Consider the following 20818-nt stretch of genomic DNA (forward strand, 5'->3'; position numbering starts at 1 on the left):
AAATCTCCTACTTGTATGGGCAAATCTGACTTAGAGTTTGTATTAGTAGTGGTGGTCCAAGAAAGAATTACTCATTATATTTGGTTGAATTTAAGTCTTTGACTTTAATTTTAGAATCCAAACAGAAATTTTCTTATATTTCTAATTCCAGATACAATACAGTTACACTTTCTCACGTGTTTAATATCCATCTTCTATTAATGGATTAAAACTGTATGGAATATGAGTTAGGTATTCTGTGACCAGGATCCACTTGCAGTATTCTAAGAACTCTTTGATGTAACTAAACCTATGTCATCAAAAGACACTACCACATTTTTTTAATCTATGGCATTTGTATCTTGTTCATAGTGGATTTGACAAGATCAATCTCTGCAAAGAGTTAATATGCCTATATCCACTGAAAGTAGTTCATCTCATTCGCAGATGGATGTACATTCAGGGGTGGATATGAATTTTTCGTTGTATTCTTAAAACGATAACTCTAGATTATACCTTTTAGCAAGAAATTTGAAATGTTTAAAAATTTCATTAATTTCTAGCAATGGTTAAAACCATTAAGGTAAGTGGTTAAAGATCTTGCGAACTGATAGGGGTGGAGAAATAGTTAGTAGATATGCAGTTCAAAGATCATTAAATTGATTTTTGAATTATATCCAAACTTACCTCCCCAGAAATTTTGAGTTGCATATTGATGATTAGTTACTAGTCGTTGCCTAAATCCTTCTATGGTAATACAATTTCAGAATGATGTAATGGTTGGGTACTTAATGTAAATCATTACTAGATTCATGGATGACCTAATCAAAATCTTAAGAAAAGCTAGAACTGTTAACCATGGTTTGTTAGCTATTCTAAGTGATTAGGGGTGGACCATCCCATAGTCAATAGATAAGAAAGTGTTTGTTCAAACAAATACTACTTTTCTAAGATAATGACTAAGTCTGAAAACAAGTAGCAAATAAAGGAGATATTTAATTCTTGATTCCAAAAGTGTTCTATCATCTTATTTGACATATGATGATCCCACTGCCTCTGTTGTCTTGTCACAACCGAAGAGATAAATACCATTTAGTTTTTCTTAGACATAATTCACGGTACCTTGTCGTAGTGGGAGAGTTTCTAGGAACTCACCTTCTTATGACTTGGGAGACACTAGTGATTAAAATCCATTGTGAGTTTAAACAAGTAATGGATTGTCAAGACAAGAAACTAAGAAGAAAGCCAATAGAACTATGGTTTAATCCATTCACATGGAGTAACCTTAAGTTTTATATTACAAGGACATAAAAGGAAATTTACGTTTATAAGTCTATTCAATGGACTTAACAAAACTTCCTGTTCCTAGTATTATAGGTTTGAGTTTATCTAAACCTATGGCTTGTGGTATACCTGGTAATTACTTACTCTAATGCAAGCAACTTACTTTAGTAAGATGCTGAAGCATTTTCTTTCTAATGGCAATCTATAGAAGCTTCACAACTTCTTAGACATAGATTTTATTTATCTAAGGAAAAGTCTTAACTATTCCAGAAAAGATAAAGCCATGAAAGAATTTCTTAAATCAACAGTGAGCGGTCTTAGATATGCTTTTGTATGCCTTAGACCAGACACCTGCTGTTGAGTGGGAGTAATGAGTAGGTATCAGATTAATCCAGGAGAAGAACATTGGAAGACAATCAAGTAAATCTTTAGATAAAGAAGAGGAACTATATGTTAGTCTATAAGGGTGTGTTTAAAACTCTTAGACTACACCATATTAGATTTCGAAATTTGCCTTTGTGCTAGTAAATCTTTCTGATAAGATGGTGGTTACTATGGGGGTGGAATAGTGATTTTGGAGAAGTGTAAAAACCTATCTAAAGTCTCTAGGTCTACCAGAGAGGGACTGAATGTTAAGGCTGCAGGAAAGGTACTTATTCAGTCTAAGGAAAGTTCTATACATCTTTGGCTTCATTCCAAATTGCCTTAAACTACTAGTGTTAATTTCCCGATTAACCAAAAGTAGTTGCCAAAGGTATAGAATCCAGCATCCCAAGAGAGTAGACATATAGAGAGGAATTTCACATTATCAATGATTTTGTGATTAAAGGAAAAGTAATGGTGGAGAAAAGGTTGTGTTTAATTCAACCTTTCAGATCCTATTACGAGGAGTTTACTACTACTACACTTGACTTGCATATCAAGGTGTTGAGATTATTTGAAACGCACTTTTTGTTTTATATTAGTGCAAGTGGGAGTTTGTTGGGTTTTCTGCCCTAAATAAAACTCATTTCAATATAATCAGATTTACTTATTAATATAGATCAGAAATAACATTTAATGTTGCATGGTTCACATGATTTATTTCATGATTATATATATACATAATGTATAGATTCATCTGAAACCCTTTTCACATACTTGATCCTGTTTATTGTGCCGTCAACACATTGGAAAGTAAACATGACTATGTGAATAAAGTTTCCTAGATTTATCAGACACAGGGTTTTACTGATATGATAATCTACAACAGAGTTTACTTGCATTTGGAGAAGTGCTATGTTCTTTCCAGAACATTGGTTAAAGTAAAGCTCAGGTTGGATGCATGGAGTATGCATCGGAAGGGACCGATATTGAACTTTGACTTAGATTTAATTAAACTTACCGTAAAATCTATTCAAGTCAATATCGCCTAGTTGATCCTAGATCAAATGATCTTAATCCTGTTATGATTAGGCTCAATCTTGAAAGGCTATTCGTGTTCCTTGAATTGTTAGTTAAGCCTACCTTTTGGTCAGGGTGATACGTACTTTTTGGGAACACGGTAGCGCAATTGAGTGGGAGCGCTAGCATAAACATGGAATCTATAGCTTCTATCTGGCGAATAGTAAGCAAAGGATGATCTCCTTCGAGCTTGACCAAACGAACATAAATGGTGGAGTACTCATTTCACATAAGCTGAAATATCATTTATACGGGGTCAAGTGTTTTAAGGAATAAATACATTGTAGGGTGTTACGGTAATCTAATCCCTTTACAGTGTAGATCATTCATATAGAGGATCATTGATCACATTAGGATTATAACAATGGATAACTAATGATGTGTCTATATGGTGGAACATATAGAGCATTCTATATACTGAGAGTGCAATTCTAAGTTCTATGCGTGGATTCAACGAAGAATTAATAAGTTAGTGAATTTTAGTGCTAAATTCTTGATCTACTTATTGGAAGCTCGGTTATATAGACCCATGGTCCCCCCACTAGTTGAGATAATATTGCTTGTAAGACTCATGTAATTGGTTTTGATTAATCAATTATAATTCTCAAATTAGACTATGTTTATTTGTGAATTTTTCACTAAGTAAGGGAAAAATTGTAAAGAAAGAGTTTTAGGGGCATATTTGTTAATTATGATACTTTGTATGGTTCAATTAATAAATATGATAAATGACAATATTATTTAATAATTATTTATAGTTATTAAATAGTTAGAATTGGCATTTAAATGGTTGAATTATAAAATTGGCGTTTTTGAGAAAATCAGATGCAGAAAAGGTAAAACTGCAAAATTGCAAAAAGTGAGGCCCAAATCCACTAGTATAGGGCTGGCCACTTTTGTAGGGTTTTCCCTCTGATATTTTCATTATTTTAATGCCAAATAATTCAAACCTAACCCTAGTGGAATGCTATAAATAGATAGTGAAGGCTTCAGGAGAAACACACTAAAATTTCAGACTTCTGAATCAGAAAAATTGAGCCTTCTCTCTCCCTATCTTTGGCCAAACCCACTCTCTCTCTCTTCCTCATTGAGATTTCGAAATTATTAGTGTACGAGTAGTGCCCACACACAGCAAGTGATACCTCAATCATAGTGAGGAAGATCGTGAAGAAAGACTTTCAGCAAAAGGAGTTTCAGCATCAAAGATTCAGAGAAAGAGATCCAGGTTCAGATATTGATAATGCTCTGCTACAGAAAGGAATCAAGGGCTAGATATCTGAACGGAAGGAGTCATATTATTCTGCTGCACCCAATGTAAGGTTTCCTAAACTTTATATGTGTTTATTTCATCGTTTTAGAAAGTTCATATTTAGGCTGTTAATAAACATACTTGTGAGTAGATCTAAGATCCTGCTAAAATAATTTCCAACAGGTACGACATACTCAACCCAGCTCCCCCTCACATGAACTACCCCAATTGTGAAGGCCCATTTGCGTTATTTAAATAATTGTATTAGGTTAATTATATTAGTCTAACCTAATTAAAATTGAATTAGCAACATAATGAACTTTTAAAATATATGAAATTTATTTTTTCATTTAATATTTTAAAGTTAGTTTTATAAAAACACTTAGTTAATGATATATATTCTAGATAGTTATTTCTAGTACTAATTATATTTCTAATATTTAAATAGGAAAATATCATAGATTGTGAAATTAATTGTTTAATAATTAATTTTGGTACAATCTAAGTTAAGTATATTTTTCCTAGTATTAAATTAGAATTAATAATTAACTCTTCTCTATACTTAATTATTTATTTCTTAAATTTAATACATTTAATTAAATTGAAAATTAAAATATCTAAGTTGATTTTCATCATGATACTTATATATTATTATTTTCATGTTATTTAATTAAATATAAAATTATTTTAAGTTTGAAATCTCATTTCTAAATAACTTAAATTTGAATAATTTTTCAAAAAATATTTTATTTTATTTTATTAATCTTTTTCCCACAAATTTCGAAATTGCATTTCTTTAAATGCAGAAATTTCGAATTTTATTTGAAAAATAGATTAAAATTGAAAATTATTTATTTTAATTTTGGTCCAACTTAAATCAATGATCTTTTCATTTAATGATTAATTAAAATAAATGAACTAAAATATATTATAATTAGAAAATGAATTAATTAGTCAATGAAAGTCTAGATAGATATTATCTGTTTTGCTTGAAGTATTTTTCTAGTGTATTTAATTAAATAGAAAATTAATATTTAAGTTGATTTTCATCATGATACTTAAATATTTAAAAAATTTCTTTAATATTTAATTAAATAGGAAGATTATATTTTTTGTTGTAAATTAATTTTTATTAATTAATTTTGGGCCAACATTAAATTAGAATAATTTTTTCCAGGATTTATTTTATTTTATTTTAACAAGAAATTTTGAAAATTGTATTTTTAAATACTTCAATTTTTCGAAATGCAATATATATTTATAGAAAATTAAATTTGAGTTGTAAGTTATTTTAAATTAATTTTGAAACAACTTAAATTGAATAATTTTCTAAATATTTATTGGAAATTATTACTAAGATGGAAATAATTTATTTTATTTTCATATCCATCTAAGTATAATTTTTAAATATTAAATTAAAATTTATATTTAGAATTTTTCATTCTAAATTAGAAATTTTAATAAATAAATATTTAAAATGAATTGATTAAAATAAATATTAGAGAAAACACATTTTTTTTAAAAAAAAAATGAGCTTTATTATTATTAGGACATTCGATCTCCATTGTTGGTCTTACAATAGTTAAATGTTTTCAATATAACCTCGAGACGCTAGACTTCGTCCCCCTTATGGATGGTTATTCGTTGAACGCATTTAACACCGTAAGATCTCATTTGATAAGTGTTTTGTAAGTTTTCGTCTCTATTAGACTCTCCGCTACGGTGACTACTTAGAGATAAACTTATAAAATATGAAATAATGGTGGAAGCTCATAAAATGAGAATAACCTTGACTCTCGCCTACCGGGACAATGTTGGATTCTTATTTTGATCGAATTAAAGGTTGTTAGAATGGTTTGCATTTTAGATGAGCTGACAACTCTATTCAATGAATGATACTTTGACTCTCGCCTACCGGGACATTGTATCAGTTTGTTGAAGACCTTGGAAATTATTTAGGATTGTATGATTTTGTTGGAATTATTTTACCAGGATCTAGATTTACTAACAAGTGTGTTTGATTAACACCCTAATATGAATTCTAAAACAATGAAAATAAACACATATAAAGTTTACAAACCTTACAGTTGGTGCAGCGGAATATTATGACTCCTTCCATTCAGATCTCTATAGCCCTTGATTCCTTTCTGTAGCAGAGCATAATCAAGATCTGAATCTGGATCTTCTTTTCTCCTTCTTTGATGCAGATTTCCATAGTCTTACATACTATGATTGAGATACCACTTGATGTGTGTGGGCACTACTCATTCACTCAAGGGATTTCGAAATTTACAGAAAAAAAGAGAGAGGAAAGTGGTGGCTCAGGAATTCACTCTGAAAAGAATGAGATACAATTGTGTGTTGTTTCCTGAAGCCATTACTTTCTATTTATAGAATACCCTCTAGGTTTAGGTTAGAATTGTGTGGCATTAAAATAATGGAAAAATAAAATGGTAAAAGCCTATGCATAGTGGGCGGCCCATATAAGGAAATTGGGCCTCACTTTGCAACTTTCCCATTTTGTTATTTCTCATTCCTATTTTCTCAAAAATGCCAATTTTCTAATTTAACCATTTAAATGCCAATTCTAATTATTTAATAACTTAAGAATAATTATTAAATAATATTGTCATTTAATATATTTATTAATTTAGACATATAAAATATCTTAATTAATAAATAAACCTAGAATCTCTTTTCTTTACAATTTTGCCCTTGCTTAGTGAAAATTCATAAAGTAGACATAGTCTAACTTTTAGAATTATAATTGATTAATTAAAATCAATTAACTGAGTCTTACAAGCAGTATGGTCTCAACTAGTATGGGGACCATGGGTCTATATAACCGAGCTTCCAATAAGTCGAACCGAATTTACCAAGTAAATTTTCTAACTTATTAATTCCTCATTGAATCCACACTTAGAACTTGGAATTGCACTCTCAGTCAAATAGAACGCTCTATATGTTCCATGATATAGACACATCATTAGTTATCCATTGTTATAACCCTAATGTGATCAATGATCCTCTATATAGATGATTTACACTGAAAAGGCACTACTGTTACCGCTACACCTTCAATGTATTTTATCCTTAAAACACTTAACCCTGTATAAATGATATTTCAGCTAAGTGAAATGAGATCTCCACCATTTATCTTCGTTTGGTTAAGCTCGAAGGAAATCATCCTTTACTTTCTATTTGCCAAATAGAAGCTATAGATTCCATATTTATGTTAGCGCTCCCACTCAATTGCATTACCGTGTTCCCAAAATGTACGTATCACCCTGACCCAAAAGTAGGCTTAACTAACAAATCAAAGACACACGAGTAACACTCTTAAGATTGAACCTAACCATATCAGGATTAAGATCATTTGATCTAGGATCAACAGGTGATATTGAATTGAATAGATATTACGGTAAATTTTAATATATCTAATCAAAGTTCAATATCGGTCCCTTCCGATGTATACTCCATACATCCGATACTGGTAAACTTTTCCAATGTCCTGGAAAGGACATAACACTTTTCCAAGGTGTAAGAATACCTATCGCTGATTTACCATGTCAGTCTAAATCCAGTGTTCTGACAAATCAGGGAATAAACTTTTGAACATATAATTAAGATTATATTCCACTGTGCTGACAACACTATAATCTTAACAAATTCATATGTTCTGGACTTAAAAAGAATTCATACATTATATACATATAATCATGAAATAAATCATGTGAACCATGCAACATAAAATGTTATTTCTGATCTTTATTAATAAGTAAATCTGATTATATTGAAATGAGTTTTATTTAGGGCATAAAACCCAACAGTTTTAGTATTTTCACTTGTCATTCCTACTTGCTATGTGTTTAATAATTTTTGAATTGTGTATGAATTTATATTGAACCATGTTATTTTCTGTTATTAAATTGTAGTTTAATTTCGAATCTTCATTGTTGGTCTAACTTGGTTTGTTGTTCTAATGGGACAAATCCCTAATGGATTGTCAACATTAGACAAACATACTAGTGTTAGATCTCGAATGATAAATATTGTAAATGCAACATCTAGCTGTTCATCAATTGATGACACCTTAGACTAGTATTTACAATATGAAACAAGAAGATTGTATAAATAAGATTACTTTGACTCTCGCTAATCGGAGCATCGTTGGATTCTTATTTAAATACGAAATTATTCTAATTCCTCTTAGCTTATTCATTTCGAATTAGCTCAATAACATTATCATTGGATGAATGGTCTATAAATCATTTCATGTCATTCTATATTTTCTCTTAAGAAATTAAATGATGCATATGATTATATTCCCGAAATTCTACCCTAAAATGATATAAATCCTCAATCTTAGAATTCTCCTACTTGTATGGGCAAATCAGACTTAGAGTTAAATTAGTAGTGGTGGTCCAAGAAAGAATTACTCATTATATTTGGTATAAATTTAAGTCTTTGACTTTAAATTTTAGATTCCAAATAAAATTTTTTTAATACAATACAGTTTCACTTTCACAAGTCTTTAATAACCATTTTTCTATCAATGGATTCAAACTGTATAGAATATGAGTTTAGTATTCTGTGACCAGAATCACTTGCACTATTCTAAGAACTCTTTAACGTAACTAAACCTAAGTTATCAAAAGATACAACCACACATTTTCTAAATCTATGGCATTTGTATCTTGTTCATAGTGGTTTTGACAAGATCATTCTCTGCAAAGAGTTAATATGCTTATATCCACTGAAAGTAGTTCATCTCATTCGCAGATGGATGTACATTCAGGGGTGGATATGAGTTCGTCGTTATATTCTTAAAACGATCACTCTAGATTATACCTTATGCAAAGAAATTTGAAATGTTTGAAAAATTTCATGAATTTCTAGCAATGGTGAAAAACCATTAAGGTAAGTGGTTAAAGATCTTGCGAACTGATAGGGGTGGAGAAATAGTTAGTAGATATGCAGTTCAAAGATCATTAAATTGATTTTTGAATTATATCCAAACTTACCTCCCTAGAAATTTGAGTTGCATGATGATTAGTCACTAGTCGTTGCCTAAATCCTTCTATGGTATTACAATTTCAGAATGATGCAATGGTTGTATACTTAATGTAAATCATTACTAGATTCATGGATGACCTAATTGAAATCTTAAAAAAAGCTAGAACTGTTAACCATGGTTTGCATGTTTGTTAGCTATTCTAAGTGATTAGGGGTGGAACATCCCATAGTCAATAGATAAGAAAGTGTTTGATTAAAAAAATACTACTTTTCTAAGAAAATGACTAAGTCTGAAAATAAAGTAGCAAATAAAGGAGATATTTTTTTTTCTTGATTCCATAAGTGTTCTATCATCTTATTCAATATAAGATGATCCCACTGCCTCTGTTGTCTTAACACAACCGAAGAGGTTAATACCATGTAGTTTTCTTAGACATAATTCACGGTACCTTGTCGTAGTGGGAGGGTTTCTAGGAACTCACCTTCTTATGACTTGGAAGACACTAGCGATTAAAATCCATTGTAAGTTTAAACAAGTAATGGATTGTCAAGATAAGAAACTAAGAAGAAAAGCCAAGAGAACTATGGTTTGATCCACTCACATGGAGTAACCTAAAATTTTCTATTACAAGGACATAAAAGGAAATTTTCGTTAATAAGTCTATTCAATGGACTTAACAAAACTTCATATTCCTAGTATTATAGGTTTGAGTTTATCTAAACCTATGGCTTGTGGTATACCTGGTAATTACTTACTCTAATGCAAGCAACTTACTTTAGTAAGATGCGGAAGCATTTTCTTTCTAATGGAAATCTATAGAAGCTTCTTGACTTCTAGGCATAGATTTTATTTATCTAAGGAAAAGTCTCAACTATTCCAGAAAAGATAAAGCCATGAAAGAATTTCTTAAATCAACAGTGAGAGGTCTCAGATATGCTTTAGTATGCCTTAGACCAGACACCTGCTGTTGAGTGGGAGTAATGAGTAGGTATCAGATTAATCCAGGAGAAGAACATTGGAAGACAATCAAGTAAATCTTAAGATTAAGAAGAGGAACTATGTTAGTCGATAAGTGTGTGTTTAAAACTCTTAGACTACACCACATCAGATTTTGAGACTTGCCTTTGTGCTAGAAAGTCTGCTGATAAGATGGTGATTACTCTGGGGGTGGAGTAGTGATTTTGGAGAAGTGTAAAAACCTATCTGAAGTCTCCTAGTCTACCAGAGAGAGACTGAATGTTAAAGTTGCAGGAAAGGTACTTATTCAGTCTAAGGAAAGTTCTATACATTTGTGGCACCGTTCCAACTTGTCTTAACTACTAGTGTTACTTCCTGAATAACCAAAATGTAGTTGCCAAAAGTATAGAATCCAGTATCCCAAGAGAGTAGACATATAAAGAGTAATTTCACAATATTAAGGATTTTGTGATTAAGGAAGAGTAATGGTGGAGAAAAGGTTGTGTTTAATTGACCCTGTCAGATCCTATTACGAGGAGTATACTACTACTACACTTGATTTGTATATCAAGGTGTTGAGATTATTTGAAATGCACATTTTGTTTTATATTAGTGCAAGTGGGAGTTTGTTGGGTTTTGTGCCCTAAATAAAACCCATTTCAATATAATCAGATTTACTTATTAATAAAGATTAGAAATAACATTTTATGTTGCATGGTTCACATGATTTATTTCATGATTATATATACACAATGTATGAATTCTATTTAAGTCCAGAACATATGAATTTGTTAATGATTATAGTGTTGTCAGCACAGTGGAATATAATCTTGATTATATGTTCGAAAGTTTATTCCCTGATTTGTCAGAACACTAGATTTATACTGATATGATAATCAGCGATAGGTATTCTTACATCTTGGATAAGTATTATGTCCTTTCCAGGGCATTGGTAAAGTTTACTAGTATCGGATGTATGGAGTATACATCGGAAGGGACCGATATTGAACTTTGATTAGATATATTAAAATTTACCGTAATATCTATTCAATTCAATATCACCCGTTGATCCTAGATCAAATGATCTTAATCCTGATATGATTAGGTTCGATCTCAAGAGTACTATACATGTTCTTTGATTTGTTAGTTAAGCCTACTTTTGGGTCAGGGTGATACGTACATTTTGGGAACATGATAGTATAATTGAGTGGGAGCGCTAACATAAAATATGGAGTCTATAACTTTTATAGGAATTTAGAAGTGAAACGATGATATCCTTCGAGCTTGGCTAAACAGAGATAAATGGTGGAGATCTCATTTCACTTCGCTGAAATATCATTTATACGGAGCTAAGTGTTTTAAGGATAAAATACATTGAAGGTGTAACGGTAACTTAGTACCTATTCAATGTAGATCATCTATTAGGGGTCATTGATCAAATTAGGATTATAACAATGGATAACTAATGACGTATCTATATCGTGGAACATATAGAGCGTTCTATATGACTGAGAGTGCAATTCCAAGTTCTAAGTGTGGATTTAATAAGGAATTAATAAGTTAGGGAATTTACTTGGTAAATTCGGTTCGACTTATTGGAAGCTCGAAAATATAGGCTCATGGTCCCCATACTAGTTGAGACCATACTGCTTATAAGACTCAGTTAATTGATTTTAATTGATCAATTATAATTCTAAAGTTAGACTATGTCTACTTTGTGAATTTTCACTAAGCAAGGGCGAAATTGTAAAGAAAAGAGATTCTAGGTTTATTTATTAATTAAGAGACTTTATATGTCTAATTAATAAATATATTAAATGACAATATTATTTAATAATTAATTTTTAGTTATTAAATAATTAGAATTGGCATTTAAATAGTTAAATTTGAAAATTGGCGTTTTTGAGAAAATGAGATGCAGAAATGATAAAACAGCAAAATTGCATAAGTGAGGCCCATTATCCAAAGCCCATGGCCGACCACTCTTATAGGCTTTTATCATTTATTTTTTCATTATTTTAATGCCAAATAATTCTAACTTAAACCTAGGTGGTTACCTATAAATAGATAGTGATGACTCTCATTCATACTCAATTCTGTCAGATGAAAACTGAGCCTCCTATTCTTTTCTCTATAGCCGAACCACTTTCCCTCTTCTTTTCTTCTTCAATTTCGAAATCCTTGAGTGATAGAGTAGTGCCCACACACATCAAGTGGTATCTCAATCATACTGTGTAAGAATGTAGGAGATTCCAACCAACAAGAAGGCGATTCAACATCAAAGGAAGGAGAGAAAGAGATCAAGGTTCAGATCTTGATTATGTTCTGCTACAGAAAGGAATCAAGGGCCAGAGATCTGAATGGAATGAGTCATTATATTCCGCTACACCCAATGTAAGGTTTTCTTAAACTCTTATGTGTTTATTTCATTGTTTTAGAATTCATATTAGGATGTTAATGAAACATACTTGCTAGTAAATGTAGATCCTGGTAAAATATTTCCAACAACAGCGCCGGTGGCGAACGTGAGCATCGTAAATTCATGAGTGATTCTAATCATTTTGTCAAAAAAAAAAAAAAAAAAAAACTGAAGCATAAAAGTGTGACTTAATACTCTAAAATTGTTTTAAAGATCTCTAACTATTTTCTCATTTTTTTAATATTTTATTATTTTTTTCTCATTTTTTCTAAAGCTTAAAACATTTGTCTTCAAAGCAACAATAAGACAAAGCATAGGTATTTCACCACTTTCAGTACATGTACATGTACACATTTATAGTCATTATCTTTATGTACTTTTTGTCTCTCACAAATACATACATCTATAAAGAGAGAAAGGATTATATAGTTGCTTAGAGCTAAACATAAATATTTTCTATATATTGTTATAGTTGGTTCACATAAATGTTATATTTTCTTTTTCTTTTATTTTGTTTTATATCTATGTTGTCGTATTTTAATTGAGGATGGCTGATTTAGAATTATTAATAGAGGAAATTATACTCTATACTCTTTTTATATTATCCTCTTTTATTTTTACTCTCTTTTTTAAAATTTATTATTTTTACCTCTTTCTTTAAATATTGTACCAATTTTGTCCCTCTTCAAGATACTCTCCATGTGACTCTCTTATGTCAGGGTATTTTGGGTACAATACATATAAAAAGAGGTATGTTTCAAATAAATATAAAATTAGAGGTAAATTTAATTAATTGATTAATAAAAGATGTATTTTTCAACTTACCCTTTATTAATATTCTATATTTGTTAGTATATTATTATTTTTTATTAGTTTTGTTTTTTCATAAAGAATAATTGACTTATGTATAAAAGTAAGTAGTTAATTTATTGTTTGATGATACTTAGAGATACGATAGTTACAATGATTTTAAATCATATACTATTATCTTTTTCAGATATCTAATTTGAGAATTTTTTATTTCTATTTTTTCTTTACAATAATATTTAGATTTTTTTGAAGAGTTTTTTTTTTTATTATTATTTTTTTTTTGAAGAAATATATTATTTCTAATAATCTCTAAATATACTTTATATAAACTAAAAATAATATATTTTTTTATATAGAAATTCAAAAAAAAAAAAAGATAAATAAATAAGGGATAATTGAATAAAACATACAATTTTGTAAAATTTTTACATTTGTAGGTTTAATTTTTTTTATATATATATTTTTATAGTATTTTATAAAATACAAGAAAATAATAAAAATATCACGTGAAACTATTAAGAAAACAATAACAAAATAATATAAAAAATAATATACAAATAACAAAAAATCAACAACTAAATATCAAGAGTATAACATAAAAACACATCCAAAGACCGTATTTTATGTAAATAAAATTTAAAAAACCGTAAAAATATTGAAAATTTTGTACAAACCGTATTTTTGTATGTTTTGAAATTATCCCAATAAATAAGGCTTATAAATTAAATTAAAAAAAGACTATTTTTTTTTAATTATTTTACTCAAAATACATATGTTTCTTAGTTTTTTTTTTTTTTTTTTTGAAACACATTTGTTTCTTAGTTGATGTATAATGAAGGCTTTAATTTCATAAAAAAAATAATAATAATAATAAAAAAAGAAATACAATTTGAATATGATAGAGTAGAATGCAGACCACGGTAAGAGATGATCGTAGAACAAAATGGAGGGTCAGGATCACTCCCAAAACGCACACTGCATCCTACATAATTGCCCATAACGTCTCAAAGTGGAGTGTTCAGAAGAGACACTATCTGAGCAACTCCGCTCTATAATTTTCATTTCCATTTTCCCTCGAAACGAACACCAAATAGCCATGGAGGGAGGGAAAGCCAAGATGAAATCATCAGCTGTCACTCTGGATCAATTCGTCTCCATCATGGCTCCTCTAATTGATTTGGAAAAGGTTTCTTTCTTTCAATCAATTCGATTATATTTATGTTTATATTTGTTACAAACTGGATATCTCTCCAATTTGAATTTTTGTTACGTTAGACCAAATTTGGGATTTTCCTGATGAAAATCTCGATATACATTTTGATTTTGAAGCTGTGATTGTTTTTTTTTTTTTTAGGAAGCTGAAATATCAGCCTCAATAAACACAGGCGCATCCAGAAATTTAGAGACCGCCCAAAAGAAAGGATCGACAATCATCAACTTGAAATGTGTGGATGCTCAGGTATTCATATAATATTATATATGTAATATCTGCTGTATTGACTTATTAAATCAACCTCCAGTAGTTGATAAATAAGGGAAAAAGGAAGCAAATTTCTTTTTTATGTGGATACGCTGATAAGGTTAAGTGGATGAAACTAAAAAATCCAAAGATTTACTGTAAGAATGATGTTGGAGAAGCTGTCAAAGTGCATTGAATTTCACTTGGAATAAAACCCATTTTTTTGCTAATTATTTTTCATTTCCAGAATATCTTCTTAGTAACAAAATGAAATATCACATCTTATTATGTTGTGCTTTTGCTTTTCCAACAGACAGGGCTAATGGGAAAAACTCTTATTGAGTTTCAATCTAATAAAGGAGATGTTCTTCCTGCTCACAAGGTGAAAAATTACTGTTTTCCTTAATTTGTTCTTGAATTTGACTCATAAAGACGCAAGTTAAATTTGCCTTTTATTATAATTACTATTATCGCCTCTCTCCCCAACTTGCAGTTTAGTACGCATGATGTGGTTGTTATGAAGCCAAACAAGGCTGATATAGGATCCCCTGCTCTTGGACAGGGTGTTGTTTACCGATTAAAGGTAGCTACAGCCTTGAGATAGAAATTTAGCTCACTATGTTTTTGGTATTTTCAGTTAAAGTAAATAATATATCTTCCTCTGAACTTTGACTTTGTTGTGAGTACTGAACAGGATTCATCAATTACGGTTGCTTTTGATGACATCCCAGAGGAGGGTTTAAATAGTTCTTTGCGGCTTGAGAAGGTGGCAAATGAGGTAAAATATTTGAATGTTTCAGCCCTTGCAGTATTGCCATTCTCTATATTAGTAGTAGTCATTAAATATTTTGTCACAGGTTACTTATCGTAGGATGAAGGATGCCTTGATACAATTGAGTAAAGGCATACAGAGGGGCCCTGCTTCTGATCTAATCCCTGTCTTATTTGGAGAAACGCCACCAGCAGTGTCCAAGAAGGACCTCACATTCAGCCCCTTTAATTCTAACTTGGATCATTCTCAGGTCAATAATCCTGACATAACCAGATCTGTTTATAATTACATCCTGCTGACCATTTAAACCACATTCCTTGATTACAGTATTTAAAAATTGTTGACAAGCAGTTAAGTCTTCTTTGTAAAAGAAAAGATTCTTTCGAAGACAAGAATGTTCTTCTAGCAACTTCTCTAAACTTACCTTTCAAGTTTTCATGGGTGGTTTCTGGTTCAGTCTTCAGAGAATACTTTTAGCCTTGTCGTTTCATATTTCTAGGTGGTCGTGATTATGTGATTGAAAGTAATTCCAAAGAACAATGCACTAGTTTATTGCATAACAATCGTATACTTTTTCTTTGTGAAAACATAAGCTATGTTTATTTACCCACTTCCTAGTTTTTGTTGAACCAATGGACTCCAAAGATCAAGAATTATCCCTATATAGTATCCACAGCACCAGTTGTTCTACATTTCTGTGGATTTTTGCATATTTTATGTATGGAGTTGTGCATGTGTGTGTGAAAATGCCGTACTGGATTTATGGTTTCCTTTTCAATATTATTGGCTTCTCTTTTTTTCCCTTCTTCTTTCCACAGAAAGAAGCAATTTCAAAGGCCTTGGCATCAAAGAACGTATTTTTGTTGCATGGCCCTCCTGGAACGGGGAAAACAACAACGGTGGTGGAAATAATTTTGCAAGAAGTGAAACGCGGATCAAAGATTCTTGCATGTGCTGCTTCAAATATTGCTGTTGACAACATGGTTGAGCGACTTGTTCGTCACAGGTAAGTCTATGATATTTGATTACATCTTCACTTGGGTGTTGTTTGAACATCCACAGAAGACACTTTTATCATTATGTTATTTTCTAAAAATGCTATCAAACAGAATTCTTCTGCTGTGGATAGAATTTGTATTTTAACTTGCATTAAGAAACACTGTATCTTTCCATGGATGACCAAATCATATGATTTATGAACCCATCTGTCAAATTGCTAAAATCATTGGAATGTCTTACCAAAACTGCTTAATTCTCAGGTTTGTAAAAACTACTTAGTTCTTTTAAACAAAAGCTTGTCATGAAATTATTTGATTTAGGAATAATTATTTAATTTTTTAGAAATAAATTAGAATGTCATCTACTCGCAAAACTAATAGGATCATTATGTACATGCAAACATGTCATTACTGCTTATCTAAAATGTTATCTGACCAAATCATATGAATTATTTGGTCATCTCTCAAATTTCTAGAATCATTGGAATGTCTAACTTATTTAAGTTTCCATCGAGTGGATTCCATGTTATAGTGCTTCAGTTTTATATGTTAGGTAGCATTATTTTTGACTCTTCTTTTCTACTATTTTTATTTACTAGAGTAAAGTTGGTGAGAGTGGGCCATCCTGCACGTTTACTACCTCAAGTATTGGAGAGTGCTTTGGATTCTCAGGTATAGAAGAACTTAATTCTTACAAACAAAAGCTTGCGTCATGAAGCTATTTGACTTTGTAATAACAATTTAATTTTAAGAAATATTTTAGAATGTCATCCTATTCGCAAGACTAGGATATCTAAGAAGTTATTACTGCATATCTAAGAAGTTATCTGTTCTGTGTAAATTGTACGTTTAAGCACTACATTCACCCACTTCAGTTTTAACCTTCCAATTAACTGAATTATCCATGATGCTACATCAGTAACATACCTATTTGTCCTTACAGAATGTGATCATTTGCTTTTAGGTTCTACGAGGGGATAATAGTTCTTTGGCAAATGACATCCGGAAGGAAATGAAGGTACTGTTCCTACAATTATCACTCAAAGCATCACAAATGTATGGCTGCTTACACTTCTAAGCAAAAATTGTCTTTGGCTACGGCTGAGTTGCATTTAGTTGATTTAATCATCAGTCTTAAGGTTGTACCACACTAATTATAGAAAGCAATCTGCTTTGAACTTATTAAGAGTCTAACTTAGGAAACCATTTCTGAGAAAACTTGGATGTAACCAGATTTAGACTGAAAGTGTCTCAGGTCCCAAATGAAGCTTTGTCAGACTTGGTCTATATATCTTGAGAAACATCCATTGTTTCTATTTATCTTGAGAAGATTTAATTATATTTGTCTGATATTTATTTGTCCCTACTTCATTTCAGGCTCTAAATGGGAAGCTGCTGAAAACCAGAGACAAAAATACAAGGAGAGAGATCCAGAAGGAGCTTAGAACTCTTTCCAAAGAAGAGCGTAAAAGGCAGCAGCTAGCTGTGACAGATGTTATAAAAAATGCAGATGTTGTGTTAACAACTCTGACTGGAGCTTCTTCTCGTAAACTGGATAGAACGTCATTTGATTTGGTCATCATTGATGAAGCTGCTCAGGCCCTTGAGATACAATGCTGGATAGCGCTATTAAAGGTAACAGTAATTTGTAGACGCATACAAAAACACTATACTGGCCTCCACAATAAAAGGATCATTATAGCTTCAAACTATTGCATACAAATTTATGTATCTTGCTTACAAACCTGGCTGTGGTAACATGTCTAGCTCTTGTTGTTGTGAATTTGTAATATAATATCCATCAAAATTAGACGGTTTTTTCTGGTGAAGTTCAGACTGTTGATAATTTCAATTAAACCATGTGAAATATGTACTGTTACTTCAAGCATCACTCAAAGATCTTAATTTATTGTTTTTAGGGCTCAAGGTGTATACTTGCAGGGGACCATCTTCAGCTTCCTCCAACCATCCAAAGTGCTGAAGCAGAAAAGAAAGGTCTAGGTAGGACCCTCTTTGAACGCCTTGCAGACATGTACGGAAATGACGTCATGTCCATGCTCACTGTGCAGTACCGAATGCATGAGCTTATTATGGATTGGTCATCTAAAGAACTTTACAACAGTAAGGTGTGATTATGTCTGAATCATGATTTGTATGTGAATGCATGCAACTTTTCATCAAATATCTGATTCTGAGAACTACTGTTTGGTGATCGAACTAATGCTGCTATATGTATGTATGGCTTTTGTTTCTACAGGTTAAAGCCCATTCAAGTGTTGCCGCACATATGCTTTATGATCTTGAGGATGCAAAGAAGACCTCTTCCACAGAACCAACTCTTCTTCTCATAGACTCAGCTGGGTATATGCTTTTTCTGTTGCCTTGAAAGTTTTATTTTTTTTAATACTCTAGTGAGTTCTTGCAAACACTCCATAATAACCATATAGAACAAATTTCACCACCCACATTGTTTTCAAGTTTTGAGCTTCACAGTGTTCACAAATGAGGGCTAAAATAAAGTTGAAGCAAACATGCAGCGCTAATCTGCAACTAAACCTGAATTGTTACTTCATGAAATGTTACCTGAGACAGAACTGAGCTGGGTTGCCATTTGGTTTTCTGGTGTCTGCAATTTAGAATTGTAAAATCACTATGATTCTAACGGACATGTTTAATACGTTTATCTTCAGTTGTGACATGGAAGAAAAGAAGGATGAAGAAGAAAGCACATTGAATGAGGGTGAAGCTGAGGTTGCGATGGCCCATGCAAAGCGACTTGTTCAAAGCGGTGTTCAGGCTTCTGATATTGGAATTATTACTCCATATAATGCACAGGTATATGATCCAATTCAATAGTTCTAATTCTCTTGCCATAAGATTCAAATTGAATTGTGTCAGTTGTTACATTGGCCGCTAGATGATTGGTAGTTTGTGCCCAATTCAATAGTTCTTGGGTCAGCACCACAAACATTTTCTCTATATAAATGAAACCGGTATTGCTGCAGGTTGTTTTGCTGAAAATGATAAAAAGCAATGATGAAAAGTTGAAGGATTTGGAAATTTCAACAGTTGATGGTTTCCAAGGTAGAGAGAAGGAAGCAATTATTATTTCAATGGTTCGATCAAACTCAAAGAATGAGGTACATTTGCTCCAGTTTTATCGTCACATCTGTACTCTTTATATTAGAAATGAATACCGTTCTAAACAAAACAAAACAAAAAAATGAATTATTCTTGCTCTGAACTTTCTACACCTTCAGGTTGGATTTTTAAGTGACCGTAGGCGAATGAATGTGGCCGTGACACGAGCAAGAAGGCAATGCTGTCTTGTCTGTGACACTGAGACTGTAAGTAGTGATGCATTCCTGAAACGATTGATTGAGTATTTCGAAGAACATGGTGAGTATTCAAGTGCCTCTGAATACTGCAATGAATAATTGATGCTTCATCGGTTACTTTTATGGTTTCTATGATTCAAGAGAGTAATTCGCTCAGGAATATGGTTCTTTAACACCTTCAAAAGTGCTCCTGATTTTGAGCTTTTTAGGACTTGTTTTGAAATGTTCAATGGACCATTTTCCATTACAAGAAAGGAACTAATTACTGAATTATTTAACTGACATGCGAAGTTCCTGTTAGGACTACATTTTATTATATATAAAATAGAGATTATTTTACAAAAACATAAAAAAAAAAAAAAAATTACAAAAATACTGTTTTATGGACTTTTAAATATTTTTACGATTTTTTTTTTATTTTATTTACCGAAAGTACAGTCTTTTTACGTTGTAATTTTGTTAATTTGTTGTTATTTTTTGTTATTTATATGTTATTTTTTATTGTTATTTTGATGTTACTTTTATGTAGTTTTTTTGTTGATTTTATGTTGTTTTCGTGTTATTTTTTAGAAAACCGTAAAAATGTAGAAAAATATTCTTTGAACGTAAAAATGTAATTATTTTACAAAAAATTATGCCTTATGTAATTATTCTTTATAAGACTGAAACAAAATTGTGATGTCAACATTTCACCAAGATTTCTTTTTTTGTACACTAATGTACTAACATTAATTCAAGAATCACGAGTGGATTTCTGAATTTGACATATAAGAAGGCAATGGGGTAGCTTTTTTTTTTTTGGACTTAATGAAAGTGGGTTGGCAAGAAATTGAGAAGAAAAATTCACAACATTATTGACTAACTGTGATATTAGTCATCATTTGAATGCAAGGGTCACAACTTGTAAATCATCTCAAACCCTGTACACAAATTCTAAACACATTTTTATAAAGTTCCGCAAACTGGAGCTGATGTTCTATGATTTCCCAGACCTTAATTATGAGCTTATTTGATTCGTCTTATTCCTTTCAACAATAAAATTTAAGGGAGATCAATCTGAGGTCAGTCGATCATCATCATAGATGAACAAATT

The 20818-nt window shown here is 31.1% G+C and overlaps 1 protein-coding gene across 1 annotated transcript; it reads left to right on the forward strand.

The window, feature by feature from the left end:
• The first annotated feature begins 14159 nt into the window (after window positions 1-14159).
• On the forward strand, window positions 14160-20269 carry LOC115709804 (uncharacterized). The gene is made up of 15 exons (XM_030638027.2): window positions 14160-14344; window positions 14513-14617; window positions 14931-14999; window positions 15111-15200; window positions 15312-15395; window positions 15475-15639; window positions 16208-16395; window positions 16987-17059; window positions 17352-17405; window positions 17765-18022; window positions 18307-18513; window positions 18645-18748; window positions 19078-19222; window positions 19393-19527; window positions 19648-20269. Exons 1-15 carry the CDS (start codon window positions 14255-14257, stop codon window positions 19822-19824), a joined length of 1944 nt encoding a protein of 647 aa, XP_030493887.1. The 5' UTR covers window positions 14160-14254; the 3' UTR covers window positions 19825-20269.
• Window positions 20270-20818: the final 549 nt, after the last annotated feature.

Source organism: Cannabis sativa, chromosome 3 (genome assembly GCF_029168945.1).
Source record: "Cannabis sativa cultivar Pink pepper isolate KNU-18-1 chromosome 3, ASM2916894v1, whole genome shotgun sequence".
Taxonomy (NCBI): Eukaryota; Viridiplantae; Streptophyta; class Magnoliopsida; order Rosales; family Cannabaceae; genus Cannabis; species Cannabis sativa.